Source organism: Hermetia illucens, chromosome 3 (assembly GCF_905115235.1).
Source record: "Hermetia illucens chromosome 3, iHerIll2.2.curated.20191125, whole genome shotgun sequence".
NCBI classification, from domain to species: domain Eukaryota; kingdom Metazoa; phylum Arthropoda; class Insecta; order Diptera; family Stratiomyidae; genus Hermetia; species Hermetia illucens.
This window is the reverse complement of record NC_051851.1, coordinates 137,591,141-137,618,643: the sequence shown is the minus strand read 5'-3', so window position 1 is coordinate 137,618,643 and position 27,503 is coordinate 137,591,141. Positions and strand designations below refer to the sequence as shown.

The 27,503-nt window shown below is 41.3% G+C and overlaps 2 protein-coding genes across 3 annotated transcripts; one reads left to right on the top strand and one right to left on the bottom strand.

Annotated features, from left to right (window-relative positions):
- Positions 1 to 7,531: 7,531 nt before the first annotated feature.
- Positions 7,532 to 15,095, bottom strand: LOC119651521 (calcium load-activated calcium channel). Its single transcript, XM_038055151.1, has 4 exons — positions 14,936 to 15,095; positions 14,793 to 14,870; positions 7,923 to 8,097; positions 7,532 to 7,850 (listed from the first exon to the last, which is right to left on the bottom strand). The coding sequence occupies exons 1-4, from the start codon at positions 14,994 to 14,996 to the stop codon at positions 7,613 to 7,615; spliced, it is 552 nt and encodes a 183-aa protein (XP_037911079.1). The 5' UTR covers positions 14,997 to 15,095; the 3' UTR covers positions 7,532 to 7,612.
- A 246-nt stretch (positions 15,096 to 15,341) lies between these two features.
- Positions 15,342 to 26,959, top strand: LOC119651058 (apoptotic chromatin condensation inducer in the nucleus). 2 transcript variants are annotated; one of them, XR_005249407.1, is made up of 7 exons: positions 15,342 to 15,541; positions 15,622 to 17,297; positions 17,356 to 17,575; positions 17,647 to 17,845; positions 17,903 to 18,015; positions 25,021 to 25,551; positions 26,314 to 26,959. XR_005249407.1 is itself a non-coding variant. In XM_038054387.1 (6 exons), the coding sequence occupies exons 2-6, from the start codon at positions 15,667 to 15,669 to the stop codon at positions 25,303 to 25,305; spliced, it is 2,448 nt and encodes an 815-aa protein (XP_037910315.1). In that variant the 5' UTR covers positions 15,342 to 15,541; positions 15,622 to 15,666; the 3' UTR covers positions 25,306 to 26,959. The 2 variants fall into 2 exon arrangements, 1 of the variants encoding a protein (XP_037910315.1); XM_038054387.1 differs by having other exon boundaries at positions 25,021 to 26,959.
- Positions 26,960 to 27,503: the final 544 nt, after the last annotated feature.

Genomic DNA, 27,503 nt, shown 5'->3' with positions numbered 1-27,503 from the left:
GTCTCAAGTGTGATGCCGCTTATCTGACCTCGAAAAATTGGGCAGGCTCATTCTAACCAGTCTTATCATTTCAACTGATATAGTGAATTTTCTCATAACCGTGAACAGCTTTAAATTATGTAACTGATGGCCATATCCCAAAAGGAAGAATAGAAAATCTGATCTGTTGCTGATTTTCCGAGAGTGAGACCAGTTTAGCCGACGATATTTTGGGCGTATGGGACTCTCCGGACTAACAGGAGAGCGGATACCTTTATGATTGTTGCATTGCATGATATCCCCCTTTTTATGTATAGGACAGATAATGCCTCGGTGACAGCATCGGACATTGCATTCACAGCCCCAAACCTTGAGCATAAGTTGACGAACCGCTTGGGGTAGTTGGTCGCCTCCATATTTAACCAATTCGGCTGTAATTGCATCAGGCCCTGGCGACTTATGATTCTTAAACCGATGAGTGGTAGGAATATTTCTTCCATGATTGACGGTGGCAGTTTTTGTCCGTCGTCTTCAATTGGCATGACCTTCAGCTCGCCGATATTCTCTTTGCTGAGTATACAATACTCAATTCATCCTTCCTATCCTCCGTTCGGAAATCAAATTTCCCATTTTGTCTCGAAAGGATGAGCATCGAAGTGTATATGGTTTCATCCTGCTGGCTTGTGTTAAAACTTGTGCATCTGAAGGGCTTACTTCTGACGTAATGCTTCTCCCAAACTTCCTTTTTCTGCCTGTGAAGTCGCTTGTATGCTCGATGGAGTTGGTAGTGGTTTTTAAGATTTGCCCAGTGTAGCATTCTTCCGTCCCGTTGCTTTTTTACGACTAGAGCCAAGTATTTGAGGCGTACTAATAATAGCGTTCTTCAGACAACAGGTGAAGATCATTTGTCGGTGCTTCATCTCCACGTCCTCTGTTAACTCCGGTTATTGTAATAACAATTTCCCCATCATAGATGTTACGGAAGACTGTCAGATTGTCAGAAAGGATTCGAAGTGGGGTTGTTACTCGAGGACAGAGCACCATGCAGTTAGGGATTCGAGTCTATATTGGCCCCCTATATGTTCTGACATTCATTAAGGCTGAGAGGTGGCCGCGATTTACCCATAGTCAATTTCTTAAAAGTGGTTCCGTCTGTATGCGCGGTCTCCTCTGTAGCGGCGTGAAGGTTAATGAGGCTTTATTTCTAAATTTGCCTCGAAAGCACAGAGTGTATAGCCTTTCATTTGTGTTTTTAAAGCCGATAACAGCAGGTTTCATTTTTTGGCTGACTAAGAAGCTTACTTCGGGCATATAGTTTGCCGGATGGCCATTTTAATGGTGTAGTAGCTCTTCTCCAGAAAACTGGTTCATGCCCAACGCACCTCTTCTAACGCTATTACATCAGCCTTGTATTGGAACAAGGGATCGGCTAGCTGCTGAGCAGCATTCAGTCTGTACGGAGAGTGCAGGTTCCATAAGAAAATGCACAAGTGGTTGGTTCGTTTTCGTTGCCGGGTCCGTTGTATAGAATCTGTTCAATTCAAGGCTCCTTTCCTGACTCCGTGACTTTAATTTTCTATGTAGGGTTAGGGCTGACAATCCTACATAGAAAACCCTCACCCTGGAAGACTAGTTGGTACAATTTATGGCCCTTTTAAGCGTGGGAGGCTCGCCCTTATCTTGCTTCATCCACAATTTTTCATTAAAAAACGACTCCCTTCTGCACAGTGAAGACCTTTCTGGAAATATAGTGGTCTTCGTTTAGGAAGTGTTTTGCCACTTCCAATTTTATCAAGTTTTCGTCCTTCCTTCTCTTGGCTTCAGAGATCTTTCTTGAATAAGGGTTACCTGTTCTTTAATTGTTTTTTGACGTCTTTTCTATTTCCAGTTTACCAAAAATTTTGTTTTTCTTTTTTAATAGTCAAAAAACTTTGCATAGTTGCTTATTTGCATATTTTTTGACACATTTAACCGACATCAAAGATAACTATGGATATACATTGCTCGAAAATATTATATTATAATTAAACTACCTCAGTTGTTATGAAAATGTTCACCCTGAGTTAGAAAACGACATTTTTTTAATTATGCGCATAATTTTACATCAAAATTGCCTTAGTCCTTGTGTTACCATCAAGAAAAGTCTACATTGTTGACAACCCGGGTACCCATTCGCTGATTTATAGGTAATACTGTACTTTAACTCAAAATCAATTCAATCAATTCATGTATTAGACAGATATTGACTAAGTTATGGTTCACGGAAGTATTTAAGCATGTTGTAACTTTTGTATTATATTGTTAAATTGAAGGTTATATGTTCGTTGTTTTCCCTTACCACATAAATATCACATAGATCAGAATTGATGGGGTCAATTTTAGCTAGGAACTCTTTATCTTAAGTATGATTGGTAAGATGCCTAGTTATAGATTTTTTGTATTGGTGTGCCAATCCAATTGGATCAGGGCCTTCATTTAAGACCATAACGCTAGGCTACAGGATTACAATACCTTGTAGGAGGTAATGTGATCAGCATTGCGCTCGGCCGAGATTAGCTGAGTGGACTGGTATCCGACATCCAATCACGATAACAAATCCCTCTGCCACCAGTGAGATTTGAACTGCGACTTTCCGCCACGACCCACCCAGGGCTCACTTCAGCCATCCGGACACTTAAAGCATTATTAAACCGAAATTGTCAGGAGTGAAATATAAGCAAAATGCAGTCTTTCCTGAAGTTGCTATGAACTGCAATGTATATGAGGCAATTCGCAGAAGAAAGGGAATTCCACTCTAGTGCGTTGCCTCGTGTAGGTACGTATACATTTTTGAACCCTCATCGTCATATATACTATTTTTAGTTGCAACTGCAAACAGATCGGGATACTGGAAGCCGGGCGCTTCGGGTATAAAGGTTTTGTGTTCATCTTATGTGAGAAATCCGCTATGCACGATTTTCCAAACCCCAAGATACACATATGTACATACAAACCAACGACATAAATACTCTGTTCACAATAAATAAGCGAACATTGTCTATTACCGCATGGCGATGCATGCATATATATGCGCCTATCTAAATTGATGTAACGCATCTTTACTCCATGCACAGATTTTATGGTTGGGTAGGTTCTGAGAACGAGACCTGTTTCACTTTTTTGGGCACACAGTTTGTGCCCATCTGCTCCTCTATGTTTCACCCAATATCAGAAAAGGACCAGTTTCGAAAAGTACTAATTGAGCCCTTGTGGTTACACAAAACTTTAAAAAGCTAAAAAGAATGGCTTGTAGGCATTGATGCTGCCTACAAGCCATCAATGTGTTGTAGTTTGTAAAAGGAAGAGATATGTATGGTATTGGCGAATCGATGTACGCATATAAGTTAATTATTGCTACGAAAAAACAGAACCTTTAAACGCGTTTATCTTGGAGTCGTGTTTTTTTTAAAGTATCATCGCGGTGGGCACGATTACTAAAAAAAGCAGTAAATTCAATGACAAATTTTGTCATTTAATTTTTATGATAATAACTAGCCGTTGAACGAGGGGTTATCAATTCTTGTAAATTATTTTGTTTTTTCTGTAAAAAAATCAAAAATGTTACTCCTAAAAGTAAACAATTTGTTAAAATCCTCGCCATATTTTAAAAATTTTTATTTTGACAAATTCTTTGTTCACCCACTAGACAATACGTATCCTAAAGCAAATTCTAATTTCAGAAAACAGCTGTAGAGCCGCCATTTTTAATTTTTTCTACAAGTACCTCACAATATGAATTAATCGATTTGGTTAAGAATTTTTTTTAATAAACACTTATTAAGCTGTCGAAAAAAATTGAGAAACTGTATAACCTCTGGGTCTGAGATACGCTGCAGGCGGATTCCTGTTCAATATCATTTGGAATTCAATTTCCATCTATTAATTAGATTTGCCATTCACTATTCTAGAGAACATTTAAGGTCCTTTTCTTTCTTTTGATTCAAAGGTTTTTATAGTTTTACTTCAGCTGCTTTCCACTGTTTTTCCGAAACGGCGACCTATACTCTTGCCACTCAAGTCTCATTCTCTGCAGGAAGTTCATCAATCACCTAGGGAACACTTCTGAGACGATGGGGCTAGAAGGCTAGATCGAATTTGGTGGATTACATGCAATTAGATCGGGGTATTTTTTGGCAATCTGATGTGTATTAAATTAAATAGTTATTACTGTTAACAAATTACTTCTCGTGCGTGTAGTTAGTCTGTAACCCCAGTAGTATGCTTTGTATATTAGTCTCTGGTCGCAATTAACCTTCTACCAAATAAAAAAAATTCAAATTTTATTTTTTAATGCTGAATAGTGAGTTTTTTATTCCTCATATATCGGTATTTCGAGGACAAGTTGTCCATTTCCAAGGTCTAAATCTCCTGTATACTAGTGATCATGAATGAAGCTCCTTTTCTGAAAATTTTCAATATTAACGGAGATACGACAAGACAAAAACTCACTGAGGAAGAGGACAACTGGTTCTCGAAATATCGGCATACGTGGAATAAAAAACTCACTATTTGGCATTAAAAAATAAAATTTATATTTTTTTTTTTTTTTCATTATAAAATAAGCCGAAAAAACCATATAGACAACCGAAGAAATAACTTCTACCAAATGTTTTAAAAAAGCTGTTAATTTTCTTCGAGGAGATAATCAGCCTTTGAGTGCGATTTATTTTATGGATCACACCTGGTGAAAAATGAATGGATGTGTAATTGGTGCACCATCGGGTTTTGTGGCTCCATACTGCAGTCGGTTTGCTTATTGTATGTCCCACCGATGTGACCAAAATCCTTTTCCGAGTTTTTCGTTTTTCAGGCTGTGAACATAAGTGCATTATGATCTAATATGATATAGAAGGCCCTGCCGTCTCGCTGTCTTCTTTGCAAAGTTTGCATATTGTGTCTCTCTACTATAGATACCTATCTGTGCTAATACTTCTTTAAAGGATACTGATCGGTTATTAGACTAATCAGTTTCCCAATTTCGAATCTACTCAAATGTTCTTTACCCCACCACTGTTTCCCAATTCCCATTTGAATCTATTCAAATGTTCTTTACCCCACCACTGTTTCCCAATGTTGTTTTTCCAGTCTCTTATGTTTTTTACAGCTGAAGATTTGTTACTTCCAGGTTCTATTCCTACAATTTAACCACCACGTATAATTTTTAATCAAAATTTCAGTCTCTCAAGATCCCAAGGTATTGGTTATTATCGCTATTCAAGGGAAGTTTCTATAATTAATAGTCGCAATAGCGTTTCCACTTTATTGATTTATTATCGTTATTAAATTTTAAAGCTAGTACATTACCAAAAAAACGATTCGCTCAAGACATCAGAACTGCCCTTTGTTAGCTGGTTTATTAATAGGCAACATCCCTCCGTCATTTATCCTCTGCGATTGTCTGAGGATGCTATATAATTGATGATTACTGAACTATTCGAAGATTTGCACTTGTAAACAGTTTTTTGTCCGTTCTTGTTTAGTAATATCGTATTTTTCGAAGGATAGAGTAATATTTACCTCATGATTTGAATCTCGTTGAATTTTATCAGAGACTATTGTAATGACTTATTTGACTATGTCTAGGGGATAGTTTGTTGTTATTGTTCCTCCTATTTCGCTCCCAACTACTAAGAACTTATATAGAACCTTTCAATCGGGACTTGTTCTCGGTATTTCTATCTAATTTTTTTCAATTACTTTCAATACCTTCCTGTTCTATTTGATGCGTGGCCTACGGACATCTCTCTTGTCTTGTGGTTGTCAGTTTAAGGCCTACTGGTCTTCGGAGAGTGTGTCCAATTTTTAACATTTTGCGTCTTCCAATTTGAACTGCTATCAGTTCTCCTTTTGCCTTCTTATAGCTCCTGAAATGTTATTCTCTTGGCCAGAATATCCTGCTTATAATTATTAGGAAACTGGTATTTTGTTTCTAATAATGTTTTAAGAGCGTGTCCCCATTGCCATATGCCAGGTATACTTTCATATTCAAAAAAGCAAACACGCATTTATCCCCAAAAAAATATTAACAAAACAAATAGCATATCTGAAATAATAAAAAACTTGTTGTTTCTTTTTCGTTGGTGTGGATATTTATTCTTGCAAACCGATATTTCGGGAACCACTTGTTCCCTTCATCAGTGCTAACAAGTTCTTCTTGTGTGTGTTAGAGCACTTCATTCAAGACCGTAACAGTATACTACAGTAACACTGTAGGAAGCAATATGGTCAGCATTGCGCTCGCCCGAGATTATTACCCTGATTTCACTCAGGTAGTCATTCACAGCTGAGTCGACTGGTATCCGACATCCAGTCACGATAACAAATCCCTTTGCCACCAGCGAAATTTGAACCGTAACCTTCCGCTACGGCAGCCCAACACTCTAACCACTTAAGCCATCCGGACACTCCAGTGCCTGATGCTTAGCCAAATTTGTTGCTTTGAGTTCTCGATTTCAGGAAGATTGACGACGATTCGACATTGAAGAAAGGTCCTCACATTCTTGAGCCCGCTATCCAATCCTGCTGTACTGAAAACCGCCCCAACCATGAACCATGACCTCAGAAATTGCATTGGAGGAAAAGTCAAAATGTGAAAATCTCTTCACACGAAGCTTAAAATCACTGTGGTTACCTCATCTGAAAATGTGACTAAGCTCACGGCCCCAATCATAAGTTGATTGAGAGTAGTGGTAATGGGACCAATGTCACAGCTTACCTATTTCCTAATCAACAAATTGATTTTCAGGAATTAAAACGGCACACCGTCTCCGTCGCTAGGAGTGATTATTTTATTAATCAAAAATCGATATTTCGGGAACAACTTGTTCCCTTCTTCAGTGCACAGGTGTATATACGACAGCGACGGAGACGGTGTTACGTTTTAATTCCTTAAACCTTTTCGCTAGAAACACCGCGAATCACACATTGATTTTCTTTGCATTGGGGAAATGTTGTGCGTTTCTTTTCTTATTTTTCTTTCTTTTAGTTTTTCTGATAACTCATGTATGGCCTCCTTCGATTGTCAACTAACTTTCTGTACATTCTTACCTCTATGTATATTGGGTTCACGATAACTGTTGTTTTTATTTCACTTTTTTTCCTCAATTGAATCAATTGAAATTCGACGTATTTTTAGCAACTTACACAAGGTAGTTAGAGAGATAGGGATAGCTTCGCTAGGTTGGACAATATATGAGACATTCAGACTAGCAAAAGTGAAAGAGTAATAATCGTTAGCGCAATAATCCATATTGGATCAGGACCTTGAAGTGTCTTAAAACACTTCATTCAAGACCGTAACCGTACACTAGAGTATACTGTAGGAGGCAATGTGGTCAGCATTGCGCTCACCCGAGATTTGGCTCAGGTACTCATTCACAGCTGAGTCGATATCCAGTCACGATAACAAATCCCTCTGCCACCAGTGGGATTTGAAACGCGATCTTCCGCTACGACAGCTCAGCGCTCTAACCACTAGAGCCATCCGGACAAATTTAAATAATAACAATCACCGTAAACAACAATATCTTCGCTCTTTATTCGATTAAAATTATATTAAAACAATTCTCTCCCGTTTCCTTTTTACATTGTACTCTTACTTAAATTGTCCTGGCGCTGGACCAAATAATCCACCAGCCTGTTTACTAGCTGCTCGAGAAGGTGCGAAACCTAGTAACTTTTGAATATTCTGACGAATCGACATCGTACACAATATATATAGAAAAATGAATGAACATTCTGAGTAATCATCGCCCGGAAGGTTTCTATGGCTTAGTCCTTGTATCCACGAAATTGGAACAAAAGGCAATCGTGCAACAATCCGCCCGTCAAATCTATTGGAAAGGAGAAGGATAATTTTTAAGTAAGATTTAATTGCAATAATCAAATGAGGGAGGGATACTTACATGCTGTTGAACATACTCAAGAGTGCTGTAAACGCGAAACCTGTTGCAAACATTGATTTCATTTTCACAAGAGATAAGTCCCGATTATTATTTTTCAGCTTTTCCTCATCACGTTCAATTTTTTTCTTGTGGGATTTATCTAGTGAATCACCATGGATTTCTTTACGACGCTCCACTGTAACAAAATAGTTAATTTTCGGTTAATGTTTCTGAAAGCATTTTAGAGAAGCAAATTTGGTGATCTCCTAATCAAAGATTCGTTGTGCCGATTACTAGGCACGCATCCATAGTTAGTTTCGTAAAGTAAAAAAAAATGTACAATTTTTTAGGCTACCACGATACCTATCAGATCGGACCCCACGAACAGGTTTTCGAGAGAAGCTTCTTCTTCAGCTTTTGTCTAGCCTCATTACCAGGTCGGCTTTTCGAGAGAAGCGTGATGGGTGAAAAATCATTTGTTATAATTTTCCTTTCGTCGTCGGCCCTGATTTAATTGGATTTTGACTTTTAGGATATGTGTCACCGCGATTTTCTCAAATGGATTTTCGCATTTAGATCAGAGGTGCGCTATAGGATTTCCATTGTCCTAATACATCCATTAGAATTAAAGGCTAGTCGAACTAGACGGTGAAATATTACTAGCATAAGTTACAAGGATCCGCTCATATTTTGCTGTTTAGATGCGCATTGGCTCTTAGTCAAGATTGAACTGCTTTTAGATACTTGCCGATTTGGATACTTTAATTACAACTGGTTTCGAAAACCGACTTTCCATTGCATTGGTCTAGTGGTCCAACCACTAAATCATCCGAACATCCACATATAAAATGCTCAAACTCAAATAGGTTTGGAAGATGGAAAAGATCGCTTCATGTAAAACCATTAAGAAAGGCTAAACATCTTATTTCTTTCATTCCATGTTTTTGTTGGGTTCGGCTCGACTAACAACACTATTTAGAGTCAGTCCCCTCTGACAATCAAGTGAGAGTGAACACTGAAGCCATTCACACCATGCCCTCCGGGCATTTTGTTTTATTTAGGAAGTCCTGGGGAGTCGGACCGGACCAATTGGAGGTCAATTTACTCTCACCCTTTATGGTCCACCGACCCCTCTTTTTGGGTTTAATACCCAAACTTCTGAAACGCTTTAGTGACGCTGCTGAAGAAGCGTCTAATGAGTCTCCTCTGCCCTGGTACGAAACCGTAGCCGACTTCGTCCTTCTTTTGATCTATAAGAAGGAAATGGATGCCGCAATAATCGCAATCAACGGAGATCCCGGAGATGAAGCATCGACAAATGATGTTCACGGTAGTCTTCTTCTTCTTTTTCTTCAGTCTTTGTTTCGTTCGCAAGCGGAGTCGGCCCGTCGTGATCTGTTTCGCCATTTGGTTCTATCACAAGCCTGATTTGGATGCATTATCTGTCCCTTATATAAAAAGGAAAATAACATCCATAAAATATTCTCCTCTATCTTGCCAGGTCGTATAATTCCATACGGTCAGAACATCATCAGCCCATAACAAAGGTTTCACACCAGGCAAGTCAGCAATAGAACATAATAGGACTGACCCTGACCAATGTTCGAGGGAAAATAAAAGCAGTAGGATCACTGCCGAGACCATTCAACATCTACAGCGGCCTAAGACAGCATCATTTTTAAGCTGACCCTGGAAAAAGTGATCCGTGATGCTGAGGTAAATGCGAGAAACACTACCCTTTTCAATTCCACCCAACTACTGGTCTTTGCTGATCATGAGAAGAACAAGAGGTGTATAAATTGCCTTAATCCACATCGACCAACGGGAGCGAGATCTTGGGCTGCACATTAATGAATATGTGGTGGCAATATCTTCAATGAAGTGCTCTAACACACTTCAAGGCCTTGATCCAATATGGATTGTTGCGCCAACGATTATTATTATTATTATTATTAATATCAGGACCAAAAACAAAGAAGCAACAGTGTCAAATTAATAATATTAATAATCGTTGGCGCAAAAATCTAATTGGATCAAGGCTTTGAAGTGTGTTAGAGCACTTCATTCAAGACCGTGACGGTGTACTATAAGATTACAGTACCCTATAGAAGATAATGTGGTCAGCATTGCACTCGCCCGAAATTATTACCGTGATTTGAGCAGGTATTCATTCACAGCTGAGTCGACTGGTGTCCGACGTCAAATCACGATACAAATTCCACTGCCAATAGTGAGATTTAAACCGCGACCTTCCGTATGACAGCCTTGTACTCTTACCACTCAGCTATCCGGGCACTAGTATCAAATTACACTGGTTAAATGAGAACGATAAAGATACAATACTACAACAACACCGGTCTCAAACCGTTAATAATTCGTCCTTTCTAGGATAGAAAATCACAACCGATAACAGCTATGACACGCACGGTTGTTTGCTGCCAAGAGAGCCTTTTTACGCTTACAAAAGTTGTTCCGCTCGAAACGTCTCACCATAGGATCAAAGCTCTTACTGTACAAAACAATGATCTGGCCAGTCCTCATGTCTGCGTCGGAGGCTTGGGTCCTTACCAAGAAAAATTGCGAAGTCTTGGTCGCGTTCGAGAGAAGAATCCTCCGAAGAATTTTTGGCTCCCTACAAGAGGATGGCCGATTCCGTAGTCTATATAACGACGGCTATGAGCGATACCATGACCTTCTGGTTGTGAATGAAATTCGGCTCAATAGGTTGCGTTGGGCGGGGCACTTAATGGGTGAGGATGATCCAGCCCGCAAAGTATAAAAGTGCAATATTTATGATAGAAAAAGAAGACGTGACAGTCCCTGCCTCAGAAGGATGATGGTGTAGACCAAGAGCAGACCAATTCGTCAGATAGTTCTTAGAAATATCAAATTGGCGGGCCTTGGCGCAAAACCGAGATATCTGTAGTTCCTTATTCAGGGGTTATATCTGCTTAGGGTCTCCAAAAAAGCCTTTTTTCAAGATTTCTCTGTGAGTATATTTTTAAATTATATTCCAAAACCAATATGCCAATCGATTAGAGAAATCTTTGGAAGTAAGAAAAAAAATTATTATTGACAATTTTTTACAAAATGACGACTGAAGAACAAAACAAACCAAGATTTTTTTCCCTTGGATCACCATCTGGAAGTATAATGAAATGTTCATAAACTACCAAAGTGTAGATAATTGGATGTCGGATACCACTCGACTCAGCTGCGAATGAATCCAATCAGGGTGATAATCACAGGCAAGCACAATGCTGATCACATTGCCTCCTACAGTATGCCGTAATCCTATAGTGTATCGTTATGGTCCTAAATAAAGTGCTGCAACACACTTCAAAGCCCAATTTGGGAGAATGTAAACTTCTCAGCAAGTAATGGAGTAAGTTGAAGTTCGTTGCCAGGAACCAACAGCAATGGTGCGTAGCTGTACGATTATGACAACCATAACTCATGGTTTTGGCTAGTATCACCCGTCATGAATTTTATATTATCAGTTTGCGATACATGTACAACACCAATGTCTTCCATCGCTGGAGCTACAAGTCTGACATAATTTTCTTCTGACAGCTGCGGCTTTGCCAACGGCAAGTATAGGCTCCGGTCCTACAAATAATGTTTGAGATCTCTTTCTCGCAAATTCATCCACTTATCACTACCACTACCTTTGCGCCTCACTGCCCATTTAAACGTTATCTCGCCCGCTTTGAGGTTTGATCCCCCATATCAATTTGGACCTGGTTTATCACATACATGGGAGAAACAACATTTTGATACTAGGACACTCGACTTACGAAGTCAAATCATCCATTCTTAAGTCTACTATAAATGGGGAAGTAGCAAGGATTTGCCTGGCCGCATGATGTTCGTTCGATCAAGACGAACGGTCCCTGCTTCTGAATGGGACAAAGATTCCTGACTATTGCGGCCCGCCCCCTTCCACACGATGCGTTGGTAAAAGCCTAACTGGCGAATACAAACAATAAATGAATAAGGAGATAGTTGCGTGACATTCCTTCAGAAAAACGGGCTGAAGCAGCTAGAGAAGTTCCTGAACAGAATTTCCTACCACAGGCGGACATGGAGAGTAACAGAAAATGCTCAAAAAGCAGAAAGAACCGCGCCTTCCGTTGAGAACATCGCGAGCGCTAAACGGATCGCAGACGGCCCTTTGCAGAGCCAACTGAGGAAACAAAAGGAGGACGAGACATCTGGAGGAGATTTCACTCATGTACTCTCCAGGGCTCAGAAGAAGAAGACGAAGAGGCAACAACACGCCGCATCATCAGAAAACCCTCTTTAATTTAATTAAGGGTGGAGCACTAAAAGAAAAGATGGGGAGACGAAGGAGGGCTAGACCGCCAACTCTACTTGTCAAGCGGACGAAGGCAAGACTTTTACGCAAGTCCTCAGCGAAACCCGTTACAAAATCAAGCCTGAAGATAGGGGAACGCGACCTTGACAGCGGAAAAATCAGAATTGGTTGCGTAGTGTATAAGATACCTATCCGGGCTGCCCCAGCGAAATGTTACAGGTGTTTGGATTATGGACACACTTCTGCAACCTGTCAGGGACCTGACAGAAGGGCAACGTTCCGGCCCCCATCCTGCAAGGAAAGCGTTCCTGACGTAACCTTCGCGTCGGAGTCGCTGCTGGACGTGTGACGAGTTCTGGGAGACTTCTCGGCAAGCGAACATCAACACGTTGGCTTCGAAGTGGTTGATGCAAACTCTCGGTGAGCGCCACCCCGGAACTATTTCTGTGCATGGAATGTCACGAAAGTGAACACTGGAAGGTTTGTCAAAACTCTTGGAACGGGTGGGGGTGCGCCGGAAGATACTTCTGGGCAGCTGTCGTAAATTCAGTTATGAACCTGATAACGATGTCCTGCGGAGCTTGCATGTCCTGGAGGGCATCGAGACGGGGCAATCCATCTAAGTATTGGTGGACGGCGGAAATGGCAGAGCTTCGGAACGAATGTCACAAATTCCGCCGCTTACACAGCGTCTAAACGAAAACAAATCAACCAAAAGGAGATTCTGCAGCGGGTTATAAACTGGTAACCCGAAAAATTGGAACTCTGCGGAAACCCTGTTTACTTAAAGCCGAGCAGAGGGGCCGCATTGTACGGACACTATTCTCTGCGCATCCCGTACGGGATGATGACGGCGGAGTGCCGAGAACACCCCGAGCGGAGAGCGCCGAGAACTGCCCACTTTTCTCTATAAAAGAGTTGGAAGAGGCAGTCCTCTCTATGAAAAACAAGAAGGCGCCAGGACTAGATGATATCCCAGCAGAGGTATGCAAACTTGTGTTCTAACATCGGCCAGACCAATTGCTCAGCGCATTCAAGGCATTTTCCCTTATCGTTGCAAGATGACAAGGCCTGCGCTGACCAGCAAAGAGAAAGGCGACGATGAGTTCATATCTTCATATCGCCCACTTTGTATGCTTGACACTGTCAGGAAATTGGTCGAAAAGCTCGTCAGAAGTAGATTCGCCGAAGCGATACGTACTGACCCCCACGGCAGTTCGGTTTCAGAACAGGGAGATCCACATTTGATGCTGTCATTCAACTCCTGGATGCCGTTCGTCGAGTGAAGGCACACAGCCGCCAAGCCTTTAATTTCGTAAGATGAAAAGACATTCTAGACACACTAGACAGTACTTTCCACATGCTGAACTATCTCTTACGGATATTGAGGGACTACCTGCTCTATGAAACGCTAGAAGGTCAGAGGATCCTCCTCTGAAGTCGGAGGTCACGTCGAGGGTAGCACAGGGATCCATCTTAGGGCCGGATCTCTGGAACGCTTCCTATGACAGTCTGCTTAAACTCAACATACCTGAATCGTCGCGTCTGGTCGGTTATACTGATGATGTCGCGACGCTTGTTGCTAGACGTACTGTCGAACTGGCGCAAAGTAGACTCGGCATATTGATGCGACGGGTAAGCGGATGGATGACTACTCATGGTTTCAACCTTGCACTGGAAAAAAAAACGAAGTAGTCATCCTAACTAAAAAGAGAATTCCGACCCTACGTCCCATATCTAGCGGCGAGTCGATAATCGAGGTAAAACCAACGGCAAAGTGCCTTGGACTGACTCTTGACTCAAAGATGAGCTTTTTTAAGCAAATCAAAGCAGCAGCGAACTAGACTGCAACTAGAGATTCGGTGTTAAATAGGCGTTAATGGCAAGTATTGGGATTCTACTTCTAGCAGGCGACGTCTCCTGATGAGTTTAACGCAGTCTGTCCTACTCTACGGTATATCATAAGCGTTTCGCGCAAGTATAGAGATGGGGGCTTTGCGATTCGCGTCTGCGTACCGCATTGTCTCTGACCCGTGATGGTGATCGCGTGAGTGATCCCCGTTGCCCTTCTTGTCGACTTTCCAGGCTGAATCATCCTCACCCACCCGGGTTAGGTGACCGCCCACCCTAGCCCATTGACCTAAACTTTATTCACAATCAGACATGGGAAGTAATAGATAAGAGACGAGAAATGCGATTGACAAGGCTTGTCTTTATCCCAAGAGCCAGTAACTTGCTGATATTTTGAGGCTACTAAGATTTGACCCTCGACGAGATCCAAGTATACTTGACGGTGGAAGTTTACCACTCATTGGACTTCTGAGTTTCCTAGCAGAGTAGCACCCGTCTCCTACCATCATTATGTTATTCAGCATCTTCTTATAGGTCGCAAACTAATTAGTGACGTAAATAATTGGAAATTGTCCCGAATTTCTCATTATTCGAGTTGGAATTATAAATTCCATTCGAGAAGTTACAGAGCTCGTAGAATCCATCCACTTGATTGGCAGAAGTTATATCAGTTTCTGATGGGAAGATATTCAAACCACACCTTCAAACGCAAAGCTACTCACGTTTTTTACTTTGCCTTTCAACTTCTCCTTTCAATTTTTGATATTTCTCTGTTCGATAGACGAGTAGCCATGTCAGTCCTGCAAAAGAATTCAGGTTAGAACCCAGTCCTAGAAAATATTGTATGGAGATTGCGTCGTTACACCTTCGCCCAAGAATGCTGTGCATACGGAGATGAATACTATCAGTAGCGTGTCGCTCCACATTATTGCTCAAGTTAATTTATTAAAATAAACGCGAGAGCCCCAAGAGCCACAAGAATGATAAGCCGAAAGTGACAGCAATGACAGGAAGGCAGATGACAGAGGATTTGTTGGCTTAAATCGAAGGAAACGTCATGGGAATGGAACAATGAAAGGAAATGTGCTCATATAAGTACTTTGTGATTCCGAATGTTGAAAGCGGAAATTTGGAGTATATTTCATTATTAATAGAATGATAAGATCGTTATTAAAATATTTATTTCCAAACTTTTAGTATTTTTATTTTCCATTATGTTTGACATTCTTGCTGAGCTGCTGAGATGTTTGACATGTTGTATGGTTCGTATGGCAGCACTTTCAATTTACAAGATGGCCGACAGAAGTATGTAGAATACGGTTTGTCGTGAGTTCGTTTAGTGAAAAGTATTCAATAATTACGTTTTAAAAGTAGTACTTTTGAAAATCATATCGAGCACGCGTTGCAGTTCCGTTTTGCAAAGTTATCAACACAAGAAATTGAGGACATTTCTCTGAAACTAGATTCAAAGGTAGCCATCGTGCCGGGTGATTTCCGCCCAAGTTGTCAAATCGGAATATTCTTATCAACGCCGTCAATTCCTTTTTCTAGACACATTCGATTGCATAAAGGGAAGTCAAACGAAAATTTTGAGTGATGCGTCGCAAAAGCGAACGGACGAAATCGACAAGTTCGCCGGTGAGAAGCGTTGAACGGTCGAGCAGGCGTTCTAGCCGCCGCGGGAAGGGCTCGCCGACGAAAAGTCCGGAGCCGGATGCATCTCAGGCGGATCAACACAATGAGGATAAGGTAAGCGAAACAGAAGTTGACGGCGATAACGAAAAAACGCGCGATTCCAGCACAGACCGCGACAGTGAAGACCCGCAGTCGAGAGGTCGCCGCCAGACAAGAAGAGCATCGAGGTCCGATGACCGAGCGACCCGGGCGTCTCGTCGCAAAATTGAAACAATTGAAGAGGAAACCGGAACTGCCCACGAGAATGGAGAGTCGTCCCTCACCAAAGGCGATAGCGAATCTGGTCAGAAGTCATCAGACAGAGAAGTCCACAACGAGGCGGAGGATGCCAAGTGCAATGAAAAGTCTGCAAACTCGGAGGAGGTGAAAGAACAAAGACGCTCCTCGAAGTCAGAGGATAACCGCAAGGATGATAGCAAGAACGAGAAAGGCGAGGATGAAAATTCCAGTCCAAAGAAGGAGTCCCTTTCCCAATCGAGCAAGGATACTGAACCACAGCCGGAGGGTGGGAACAATGAATCCAAAGTAGTAGAAAAGGAGCCGGACAAAGTAAACGAATCCAATAAAGACAAATCTCCCGCTCGTGATTCTGACGCTGAAGAGCCAAGCCGTGGTGCGCGCAACGATAAATCCAGTGGTGATGCTGACAAGGGCTCAGGTGATCACAGGCATCGGTCTCATAACTCATCGTCATCTTCAGATCGACGACCATCAGATGGTTATGATCGTAGATCTCGCGAGCAACGAGAAAACCGGAAAAGCAAGTCGGACGAGAGCACCCGATCGTCGGACAGGGAACATCGCCACAGTCGCTCATCATCGGGCAAAGACCGCTCTGTTGAAAAGGATTACCGGAAACGCAGTGGATCCTGCGAAAAAGAGCGGCCTAAGGAGAATGACCACACTATTCGTCGTACAGTGGAGAAATCTACCGAGGACAGAAATGAAGAAAAGGAAAATAAAAAGGCTTCGGACGAAACGGATAAAGCGAACAAGGATTCAGAGAGCAAGTCCGAAAGGCAACCACCCGTTCGGAAACGCCGTTGGCTATCTCGGAAGGCGTCCGATTCGAAACCTCAGGTCCTAGCCATATCGACAGACTCTCTGAAGAATTTGATATCCGACGTGGAACCAGTTCCGCTAAGCGACATCAAGTTGGAATCGTCACCAGAACCCGAGGAAAGGAGATCAAAATCGCCTTCAGAGGAACCTGACCGCAGGGAGAAGGAAAAAAGTCGCTCGCATCGTGATCGACGATCTCGCGAACGGGATGGTTCAAAGAAGCGCGAAGAAAAGAGCCTGCAAAATTCAAATAGAAAAATATCGATTATCCCGGACGATGGCAAACTACAGCGGCCACCAAGCCCGCCTCGGAACGTGTCCAGTTGCATTCTGTACATAACGAATCTGGTCAGACCCTTCACATTGCTGCAGCTCAAAGGGCTGCTGGCGCGGACTGGGAAAATTGTGGAGAATGGGTTCTGGATGGATCGGATAAAATCTCAATGCTACGTGAAATACGAAACGGAAGAGTAAGTTCCAACACCCTTTACGGGAAATTGCAGGCATAACATTTGTTCTTGATTGCAGTCAAGCCATTGAAACACGACATGCTCTGCATGGTGTTCGCTGGCCCACATCCAATCCAAAATGTCTAAATGTGGACTTCGACACGGAAGAGGCTATGGAGAAGGCGATTGCGTCGACGCTGGAGGAGACCCCGAGGTTCGGAGCGGAGAATCCACGGGAGAACAGGGGGGCCGGGGCTGGTTGGGATGCACGGGAAAGGTTTGATTACGACGAGAAAAAGGTAAGCAATTCAGATCATACTGAACGGTTCGAAAAGATAATTTCACAAACATTTGTGCTCTCCCCTCGAAGGATATTCAGGTGAGTAGGCCCGTTCGAGAGTGGGACGTTGGAAAGAAGGAAGAACTCGAACGTGAAATGGAGCGCAATCGTGAACGAGAACGGGAACATCGGGAGCGACGTGACGGACGCGGAGGAAGGCGACATTCGAATGAGCGAGATCGGGACAATGTCCGCGATCGGCAAAACCGAAGTAATTCAGCATCGCCAGGTAATTAGAACCTTCTCCTCTATTTTGCTTTAACTAATGGAAATTTGCACGTTTCAGCGAGAAAGTTCAGGAAAAAGGAAAATGATCCTCCACTTCGCCTTCTTGATGATCTGTTTAGGAAAACGAAAATCACACCGTGTATATATTGGTTGCCATTGACACCTGAACAGGTGAGTTCCTTTTTCTTAATTCACTAAATTTTTCGATGCAGGAAAACATTTTAATTTATTTCTTATAATGGCAAGAATTCCCTTTGTTATTCCCTATTTGCCTTTTCTGTGATATGAAAGTGATATTAAAGCAGGTTAGCACCCCTTCTGTTGAGACAAAATGTGCCAATAGATAGCGATGAGCTTATTTCTCATCAAAATGTCGAATATTCAAATTGACCACTGGCCACAAAGAGATCGGCACGGCTGGCTGAGAATTGATGGCTTCAAATATCTCGGATCAACGCTCTCAGTCAAGGGTGAACTGCCCAATAAAATTTTCATCGCGTATTAGCGCAAGCTAAACGAAATCACGCTCTATAATTGTGCAGCATTCGGATATACAAATCAGATAAAATTATTCTTGCCCCAGAAATAGAGAGAATGGATGACATGGCCCTGCATATTCGGAATATATACGAAACGTGTTTAGTGCACGCTCATGTCCAATTTGGTGGAGTATGAATATATGGCGCCCAATGTCTCCTGAACCGATCATCATGCCCACGCGTCATCGTTCCCGGTTCGACGAAATGCACTTTAACATTTTCCAAGTCTTTTCAAGAAGCCTACACCTCTCCACTATCGTTCTGCGCCATGTAATTCTAGAGCATCCGACTTTTGCGTTCTATTGCATGGCGTAGCCAGCAATGCATTCACCATACATTTGCAAAGTGCGATTTACCCATTGCTTTTTGTGCCCACTAATGAACACATCTAACGGTAATTGACGCGTACGCGATCAAGCTCATGGTTCGGGTTTTTCTCAGGTACATCTGTTATGGCGGAAACAGGTGTTAACGAAGGCCTAGACCCTTTGAGTAGCAATGGTGGTAACTTCCCATGTTCTGGTCCCATATAACTGCGCAGAGAAGACATTGATGCGGAACATATACTTCATGATGGTGTTTTGGTATCTGCATATCCAAATTTAAGACACAACAGCGAAGGCAGATCTAGCGCTGTTAATGCGAGACATCAAGTGGTCACTGCCACCACCGGCAAAATAAACGCTACCAAGATAGATAAATTGATCATAATTTTAGCTATTATCCTTGTGTCGACAGGAAACACGCAAGAATCTCCCTTTTTCGGAATCTTGAAAATTATCCCCTTCCTGGAAAAAATCCGATTTTTTTGCGATTTGTGCCAAAAGCTGACAATTGATTGGATCGGCTTAAACTTAGCAAACCACGCCAAACATCCTATCCATACGTTCGAATTTGCGACGGCCTGTTGAGATTTTGCAAGCGTGTGGATCCGGCATAAAGTTTACGAATAAGTGGAAGAAGGAGCACTACAGAGACAGTAGGAGCTGCTATGAACAGTTTCACACCAAGCCTTTTCTTTTGAGGGGGAGTACGCGTTCGCATGTTATGGCGACAAGCCATTTCATTTACAAGTAGTAAACCTTCACCAGACGAGAATCATGGGGAAATTAAGTTGCTTGTAATCGTGGATGAAGATCTACCGTTAACGTTCTTATAAGACCACATATCTTTTAACACTACATTCAAGTTTTCTGCATCATGCGGTACACTGTTCTGAAGTCATTGCGATGACGAATCCCCTTTGAACACACGCTACGTTTCACTCCTTGAAATTTTTAGCGGTACCGGATCTCAACTGCATCACGTTCGCCCCCATTCGCAGTTGCAATTCATATAAGCGGTCGATTTTGAATTTGGTGGTTCCAGCTCTCCTACCTGGCGAGGAGCGCTGGACGCAACACGCAAGCGACGGTGATGATGATGATCCCTTTCGAGGCTGGTGCCGGTGCCACTCTTGCTTCGCACATCCGGAAAACAACCCCTAATATTCCAGTCATTAAAGTTGAAAATCGGGTGCGACCTCCGATTTTTTTCAGTCAAGATCGATTGGCATGAAATTTGGGGTGGGAGTGGATGGTGGCATGTATGTACACTTCTTGATTGTCCGCGCACAAAATCATGGCGTTGCACACAATTTTCAAGTTTATCAATTAGGTACGCATCTTCTTATATTTTATGTTATGAAAATCATAAAATTAAAAGCCAGTAAGAGTGCACATACACAATTTTTATGAATGGAAGCGACGGGACTGATGCACGTGACATTAATTATTAGCATTTGCAGCTCAAATAGTGCCTTCCGCAATTCTAAAAACGAATTCATTCAAATTAATTACATTCAAAAGTAACTGTCGAAAACGAAAGCGCCTCCAAATTGCAAATGACGTGGAGTGTCAACCCATTGCCAATCGGACTTATTGTATATTGCTTGATATAAGTCCGTGTATTGAAATTCATTTGACAGTTCTCACACCGCGCGCACGCATCCATTTTTGTGTTCTATTTTAGGCTTTACTCTCACTTTTTTGGTCTGCGGACCCCTCGTTTTGGGCATAGCACCCAAGTATTCAAACCTAAATTTTTGTTTGGGATATGAGAGATCCTAAGTTCACATCTACTTAAGGGGGTCATCCCGTGTGAAGGTCGTTTTTTCGCTTTTATTTAGAAATTTCTTGTGAACAACTGGATAAAGATACAAATACGAATTTTTCACCATAGATTTATTAATATCTTGAGCAAACGTACTAATTTTTCCAGCCCGATAGCGTAGTTCATTATTGAAGTAGAGAGCACTTTATGCATCCATCTCCAAAAAGGCGCTGCGAACATCTTAAAGAAAAAAGTAAACGTGCGGACTTAACTACAGTCCGCAAACTAGAATTATTAAAAAATATTAAAAGCTAAACTTTTGGTACCCTGTTAAACTTTTTTTGTGAATTTTGGTGTTGTTTCAAGGCTTCTTTAATGAATAAAAAAAACTCCCGAATGAATCGCAATTACCCTAGTTTCCGGACCGTAGAAATATGTTATGAATAAGTCGTGAACATTTCAAAGAATTTCCTTGGATAGATTTTGGGCTATGGTGGCAGCAGATTTTCAATATACAGTTTCGAGAAAAACGCATCTAAAAAGTAGAATGTGATTTTCAGCCATAAAATCTTAACTGATCATTAATCTGCTATACTTAGTTCATAAACGTTAGGTTTCTTCAAGAAACATATGTACAGCTTCAATTCTTGTCCTTTTAGTGAAGTCATTCGAACGTCGTTCGGAATGATAAATACCCGCTTTATTGCGCCGATCGACATAAATCTGCCATGTGACTTATTACATGTATATGGCTGTCAGACATAGCGTTATCAATTTTTTGCTCTTGTTGTGTGACAATAGCATGCAATGAAATTGTCATCATTTCTCAATATGCGACCTATCCATTTTCATTTCCATGCTCAACACGGATATTTGGTCCGTACATCGAAGTTTTTCGTTTGATATTATATTAGTCAAAGTATCTCAATTACGACTTAGACATGTGTTGGTAAAAACTTACAGCCTTTGAATAACATACTGCCCCCTCATACTTCGTTCTGATAGCTTTCCCCAAATATTTCGGCCAAAAAGGCGATTGTTTGGCAGGGTATAGGTGAATTGTGCTCGGTCTTGTTGAAATCAAACATCGGCATCAATACGATCCGATTGCGGCCACATTAAGTCCGCTGTCATGCCGCGATATCGCGCGGTAATGGCATTATGTGTGTCCGGAAAGCTGAGTGGTTAGAGCACAAGGCTGTCATACGGAAGGTCGCAGTTGAAATCTCATTGGTGACAGTGGGATTTGTATTGTGATTTGACGTCGGATACCAGTCGACTCAGCTGTGAATGAGTACCTGAGTGAAATCAGGGTAATAATCTCGGGCGAGCGCAATGCTGACCACATTGCCTCCTAGTGTACCGTAACGGTCTTGAATGAAGTGCTCTAACACACTTCAAGGCCCTGATCCAATATGGATTGTTGCGCCAACGATTATTATTATATTATTAATGGCATTATGCTCGGCACCTTTCCACATTCATTCAGGGTCAATTTCATTTCTAACTCGAAATTTAAAAGTAAAATCTGATCTGATTACAGTAGTTGAAATGAATATTTAAGTTCTAGAAAGTGGGGAAAGATAAAAGGACAACAGATATTGATTTTCCTAAAAACTAAATGGAATAAATGAAATATATACCAGATCACACGAGTGTGAAAATGGAGAATTTCGCGTTGGACGTGTATTGGGGGCTATCAACGCGACTCAATCTTTGCAGCAAATGCAATCACATTCATAGCTCCCACATCTCTTTGGAATAGGCAAAGATGACGCATTAAGTAGCTTTGTAATTGAGGAGTTTTGGTGAACTTAGTGTTCGGTTTAATTGATGACGAGTGTACCAATAGAATTTAATTTATTTTGCTGCTTGCGCATATGATATTCCTGCGTCACTACTGCTTTCCTCGTATTCCAAATGGCAATAGTTTCGGTTGTTAGCTGAGTGATTCTTCAGCTTTTTTTTTGTTCTTCGGGTAATCCTCTTCGAGATTTGTTTTCCCTGACGTCGGTGACTTCTGACAGTCCGGCAAGGATAGCTGGCATGACATCGATGCAGGTGTGGAAGCGATATAAACCACGAATGATCATGTTGGTAGGTTTTTTGCACTTCGTTGTGTTGGAGAACAAACTTCTACTTCTTGCTCCCGTGCAGCTATGAGCGCTCTTATACTCACCGATGGTGCTTAAGACCACTTTAGCATTCTTGCCACTTTCCTTCACAGTGAAGTTGATTGGAGTCTCCAAATGCACCGAGATTATGCTAGAAAGCCCTTGAAGTAGTTATGGATATTGTTGGCTCCATATATATCACTTCAAAAATTCGATCTGGGTACGAAATATAATAATAATAATAATCGTTGGCGCAACAATCCATGTTGGATCAGGGCCTTGAAGTGTGTTAGAGCACTTCATTCAAGACCGTAACGGTACACTACAGTAGACTGTAGGAGGCAATGTGGTCAGCATTGCGCTCGCCCGAGATTATTACCCTGATTTGACTCAGGTACTCATTCACAGCTGAGTCGACTGGTGTCCGACGTCAAATCACGATACAAATCCCACTGCCATCAGCGAGATTTGAACCGCGACCTTCCGTACGACAGCCTTGCGCTCTAACCACTCAGCTATCCGGACACTTTACGAAATATATTGACCGAAAACTTACTCTCGTTCTCAGATCTACTAAATATCATCAATAATCAAGGACGATTTGTCTGAAAAAATAAATGTTGGTAGATCGAACGTACATATCTATGGCACTGGGGATTGCCGCAGAGCACACCAAATTAGTTTTGTGCGACACACAGTCAAACCCTTTCTCTAAGGGAGGACGATGCTTCTCACTTCGTTTACCCATAAACGGCGCAGGGCATACTGCGTAAGTAGTTCCGCAGTTTTTGACAAACTCAGTTATTTAAACGATGTCGCGAATACGATATGGGACGACAATCGGATCGAGCCTTTGAATATTCTGCTGGAACGTAGTTAGATATCAGTTAGATTGTTTTCTACACTTCTCAATAACCTGCTCTCCAGAGGTTATATGCGATGTTGCCAGATCCGATCCTGTTGTTTTCCCTGATTTCCCTCCTTTGATTACTTCATCAAGATTAATGACGCTAAAATGTGGAATTGCTCCAAATGTCGGCAAGGCTGTTTTGGAAGCGGAGAATGAGCAAGTTCTTCTGTTGAAATCTGGCTGAAATATTCTCACTATTTCCGTCGCAGCTTGTAATAAACTATCTCTTTTGTCATTAACGCAACAGAAACGGTAGAGGTGTTTCTTTTCGCAGACATTTGGACATCGCTATTTCAAAGCCAAGTATCTCGGTTGATAAACCGCTTGCCAAGCTTGGTGATCCCGAGGGTTGCATAGGCCGCTTTGTGGATAGATATAACATTCGTAATGATTTGTAATCGCGTAAGTGAGAGCATTTCTTCTTTTTTTCTCACGGAATCGTGACCATTTAATGGGTGACGCATCACTACGCTCCTCATACTGTTTTATCGGTGTTTTGATACCCAAGACAGTAGTCAACAACCGATGTTTAGGTGCGGTGGTCTCATAGGGAGCTTCTTTGAAGCCAATGACTTGTATAAAATGCCGGCGCCTTATGAGGATATAGTCGGTTTGTGTTTTACTGTTCTCACTATAAAATTTAGAAAGATGAGTCAATAGCTCTGATAAACTGACAAGTACAAGCTCGTGAGTGTCTTCCAAATTGACTATACGCTCATCATTTTCATTGCGTGCTCCAAACCCTTTTTCGCAACTGTTGCCGTCTGCCTTTTCACTATCAGAGGGCATGTTCCAGGTCTTTGCATCGAAAAGCTGCGAGAAGTTATCTTTCTCGGCATTGGGATGATCTGCCTGTGGTGCGTGTAGGGTGAAGAAATAAATCGTGCGATCAGCTCATATAATGGTAAACTTCATCAACCGGTCATCTCGACTTCCTGGAATGGCATCACGGAAACCTTCAGAGATGGCAATGCCAACATCATATCGAGTGTATGGAAGATTAAAATAAGTTTATAACCATTTTTACTGCGCTCGTGTTCCATGTGGCAGCTCTTGGTCACACTTCCTTGCAGAGCGCCTCTTGTGAGTTCCTTCGTGTTTCCAATGGGGGTACCAACATTCGGCGTGCAAGCACGTATTTATTTTGCTCGGACTAAATAGCTTACGTTCTGATGTTATCCATGCGTCAAGAAACATTGCCGATTTCTCGATAGGACTGTGGCACGTCCTGCTGCGTTGACTGAGGTGAACGTCCTAGCATTTCCCTTAGGCTTTAAATTTAACTATATCATTTTTATTTTTAACGACACCGAATGCATTTTCTTGTTCTGCCTGACGCGGAACCTTTCCCCCCATAGTGGGGTAATATTATACTTTATTTATCTCTTTCTCTGATCTCAGCATGTTGATATACATATAAAAGACTTATTCCTTCCGCTTCTTCGTTGTCCTTATTTGTTATGTGAAATTATCCTTTACCGTTAATTTGAATTAATTTGATTTATTTTCTATTTCAATCTAGATCGCTGAGAAGGAGGAAGCTCGTCGAAAACATATGGAGGATCTTGAAAAACGTACAGAAGAAATTCGCAAGGAACGCGAAAGAGAACGTGAACGAGAGCGTGAACGTGAGAAAGAACGTGAACGTGAAAGGGAACAGCGGGAACGCGAAAGAGAACGTGAACGTGAAAAAGATCGTGAAAGAGAACGCGATCGGACTCGTGATCGAGAGAACAGACGAGAACGCTCGAACGAACGTTCAGGCGATCGCCGACGATCACGCAGTAGAGATAGACGGCGATACTAATTGAATAACAGAGAGAAAACGCTATTGCAAACAAACATTGAAACCTACTGCTCTAAGATAGAATATTCAAATCACCGAACGAGAAGACATGAAGAGAACCGCAGACGAATATAATCATGAAAGCATGCTTGCATAACGACAAAGCAGAACAAAACGGGAATGATTATACAGTTAGGAAAAACCCTTTGCTTTAGGATGTTTGGATAACAGCGGCGGATGCAGTGTCTACCACGAATATAGAAGAGGGTCTGTGGATATTATTATCAACTACATTTTTTGGTTTTAAAATATTTCTCACAAGTATATGATAAGAATTTTTAACATAATATTCCTCTAAAATAGCAAACGCAACGTCGGAAAATAGTCGAGATAAAGGAGAAGTTATTTGAGCGCGAGACGCGTTTCGAACATTTCTTAGCCAAACTTCTCTTTTTTAGTAGAGAATAAACAGCTTTGAACTAATGAATTAGACAGGCTTGCGATAGGTCCCAAATGAAAGTGATTTTATTTCCTACGTTTCTCAACAATTCATCCTTGGCAGTTAGTACATCCCTTTTGGTTTTTTATTTAAATATTGCATTAGTGTAGGTAGGTATTTTCCAAGAAAATGAAGTTCGGATTAAGACAAGCAATAAATTAGGGGCTAGTAAATATTTGCAGTTGCTTGAAGGGCTGTACGTCGGATAACATTTTCTTTTCCAATGCAGAATTCCCCTCCCCTCATATTAGCTATTCTTTTCCATTCAACTGCCAGAGTTGACCATGGTATTGTCCGAGAACCTCTGATTCATTAGTTCAAAATTTGTTCAAACTTATTTCCGTGAATCGTCTTTCATACATACATTAAACATAATCTAAAATCGATCAACATCAAGCTTGAGATTTTTTTTATCCAAACAATTCACTACGTGAAAAACAAACAAAAAATAGAAATATGAAGTAAATATTGTTAATAAGGTTTGAATTAATCGTGAGTTAATAGCACTTAACTATATATTATTCCATCAGAAGCTGAAAAAGTCTCTTCTACCTGTCTCTAAGAGTGTGTAACAGTATTTGAGCGTGTATCCTCTACCAATTTTGGTCGGCAGCCGTCACCCTCAGTCTCCTGCTTGTGAATTTTCTGAGTAAATCAACTTGGCCAGCGAATATTTTTCGAGATAAATCGATGTTGAGTGTAAAATGAAAGGAGATCAATTATGATATCAATTGAGCTAATTGCTGTATGCGATTTGTTACGAAAATTCGTTACACCCAAACATGTCGCCTATCAGTAAAGTTGCAGATCTCCACTGAACAGACCTCCATATTACAAAACGGATTTAAAGAGAAAGGATGGACATAATTATCTGGAGTTAGATGACACGTAAATTGTTTCGTAAATTTAATGGAACACAACAAGTACTTGTGTGTCTGAAGTGACAGTCATCGAAAAAATATTTAGCCAGCACGACAAAGCAATCCAATTGAAATTGGAAGGATGATTGCTCAACGATGGACAAGGAGAACTCTAGGCTTCTCACCATATATGAAATGCAGATTTGGTACAATCGAGCGAACCATCATCATGATACAATACAATACAGTAGATTTCAAAATCAATCATTCACATATGTAATTACTAATGGTAATATTAAAAGTTTTCTTTTTTAAATTTGAAACTGTTTTTTGCTGTAGAAACTTAGGGGATACAAGATCGCGGTGGGTACTCACTAGTAGTTTATCAAGAGAAGGAGTTGAATAAGTTGCGCTTAGCGGATTCCGTCGTTCGTTTAACTTTACCCTTACTATCGACGCTACAACGGTGACATTCGTAATGGAGTCGGCCCTTGATCTAATCTTCAGACACATTTTCGATTTTGGGTGGCCTTGGTCAAATTCAATCCATAAAGTATGTATAAAGTCAACTGGCTGATTCTCTGCATACTTATGAATATTTCTCTAGTCTTAAATTTGTGCAGAGTTCTTCGAACAGTTAGAATCTTCTGCGAATTAATGAGTTTAAGACTATGAAGACTTAAAATACTGAATGCACTAGAACCAATTATTTATGGCTTTTTCACAAAAGTCTGAATATTCGGATATCTAGCAATTTCGGGACGAACGTCAGTTTTAAGTCGGGTAAAATGTTTGATGACTGTGCAGGGTAGGTCATAGACATTGCCTTTATAAATTTTCCAGGCTGGATCATTCTCACC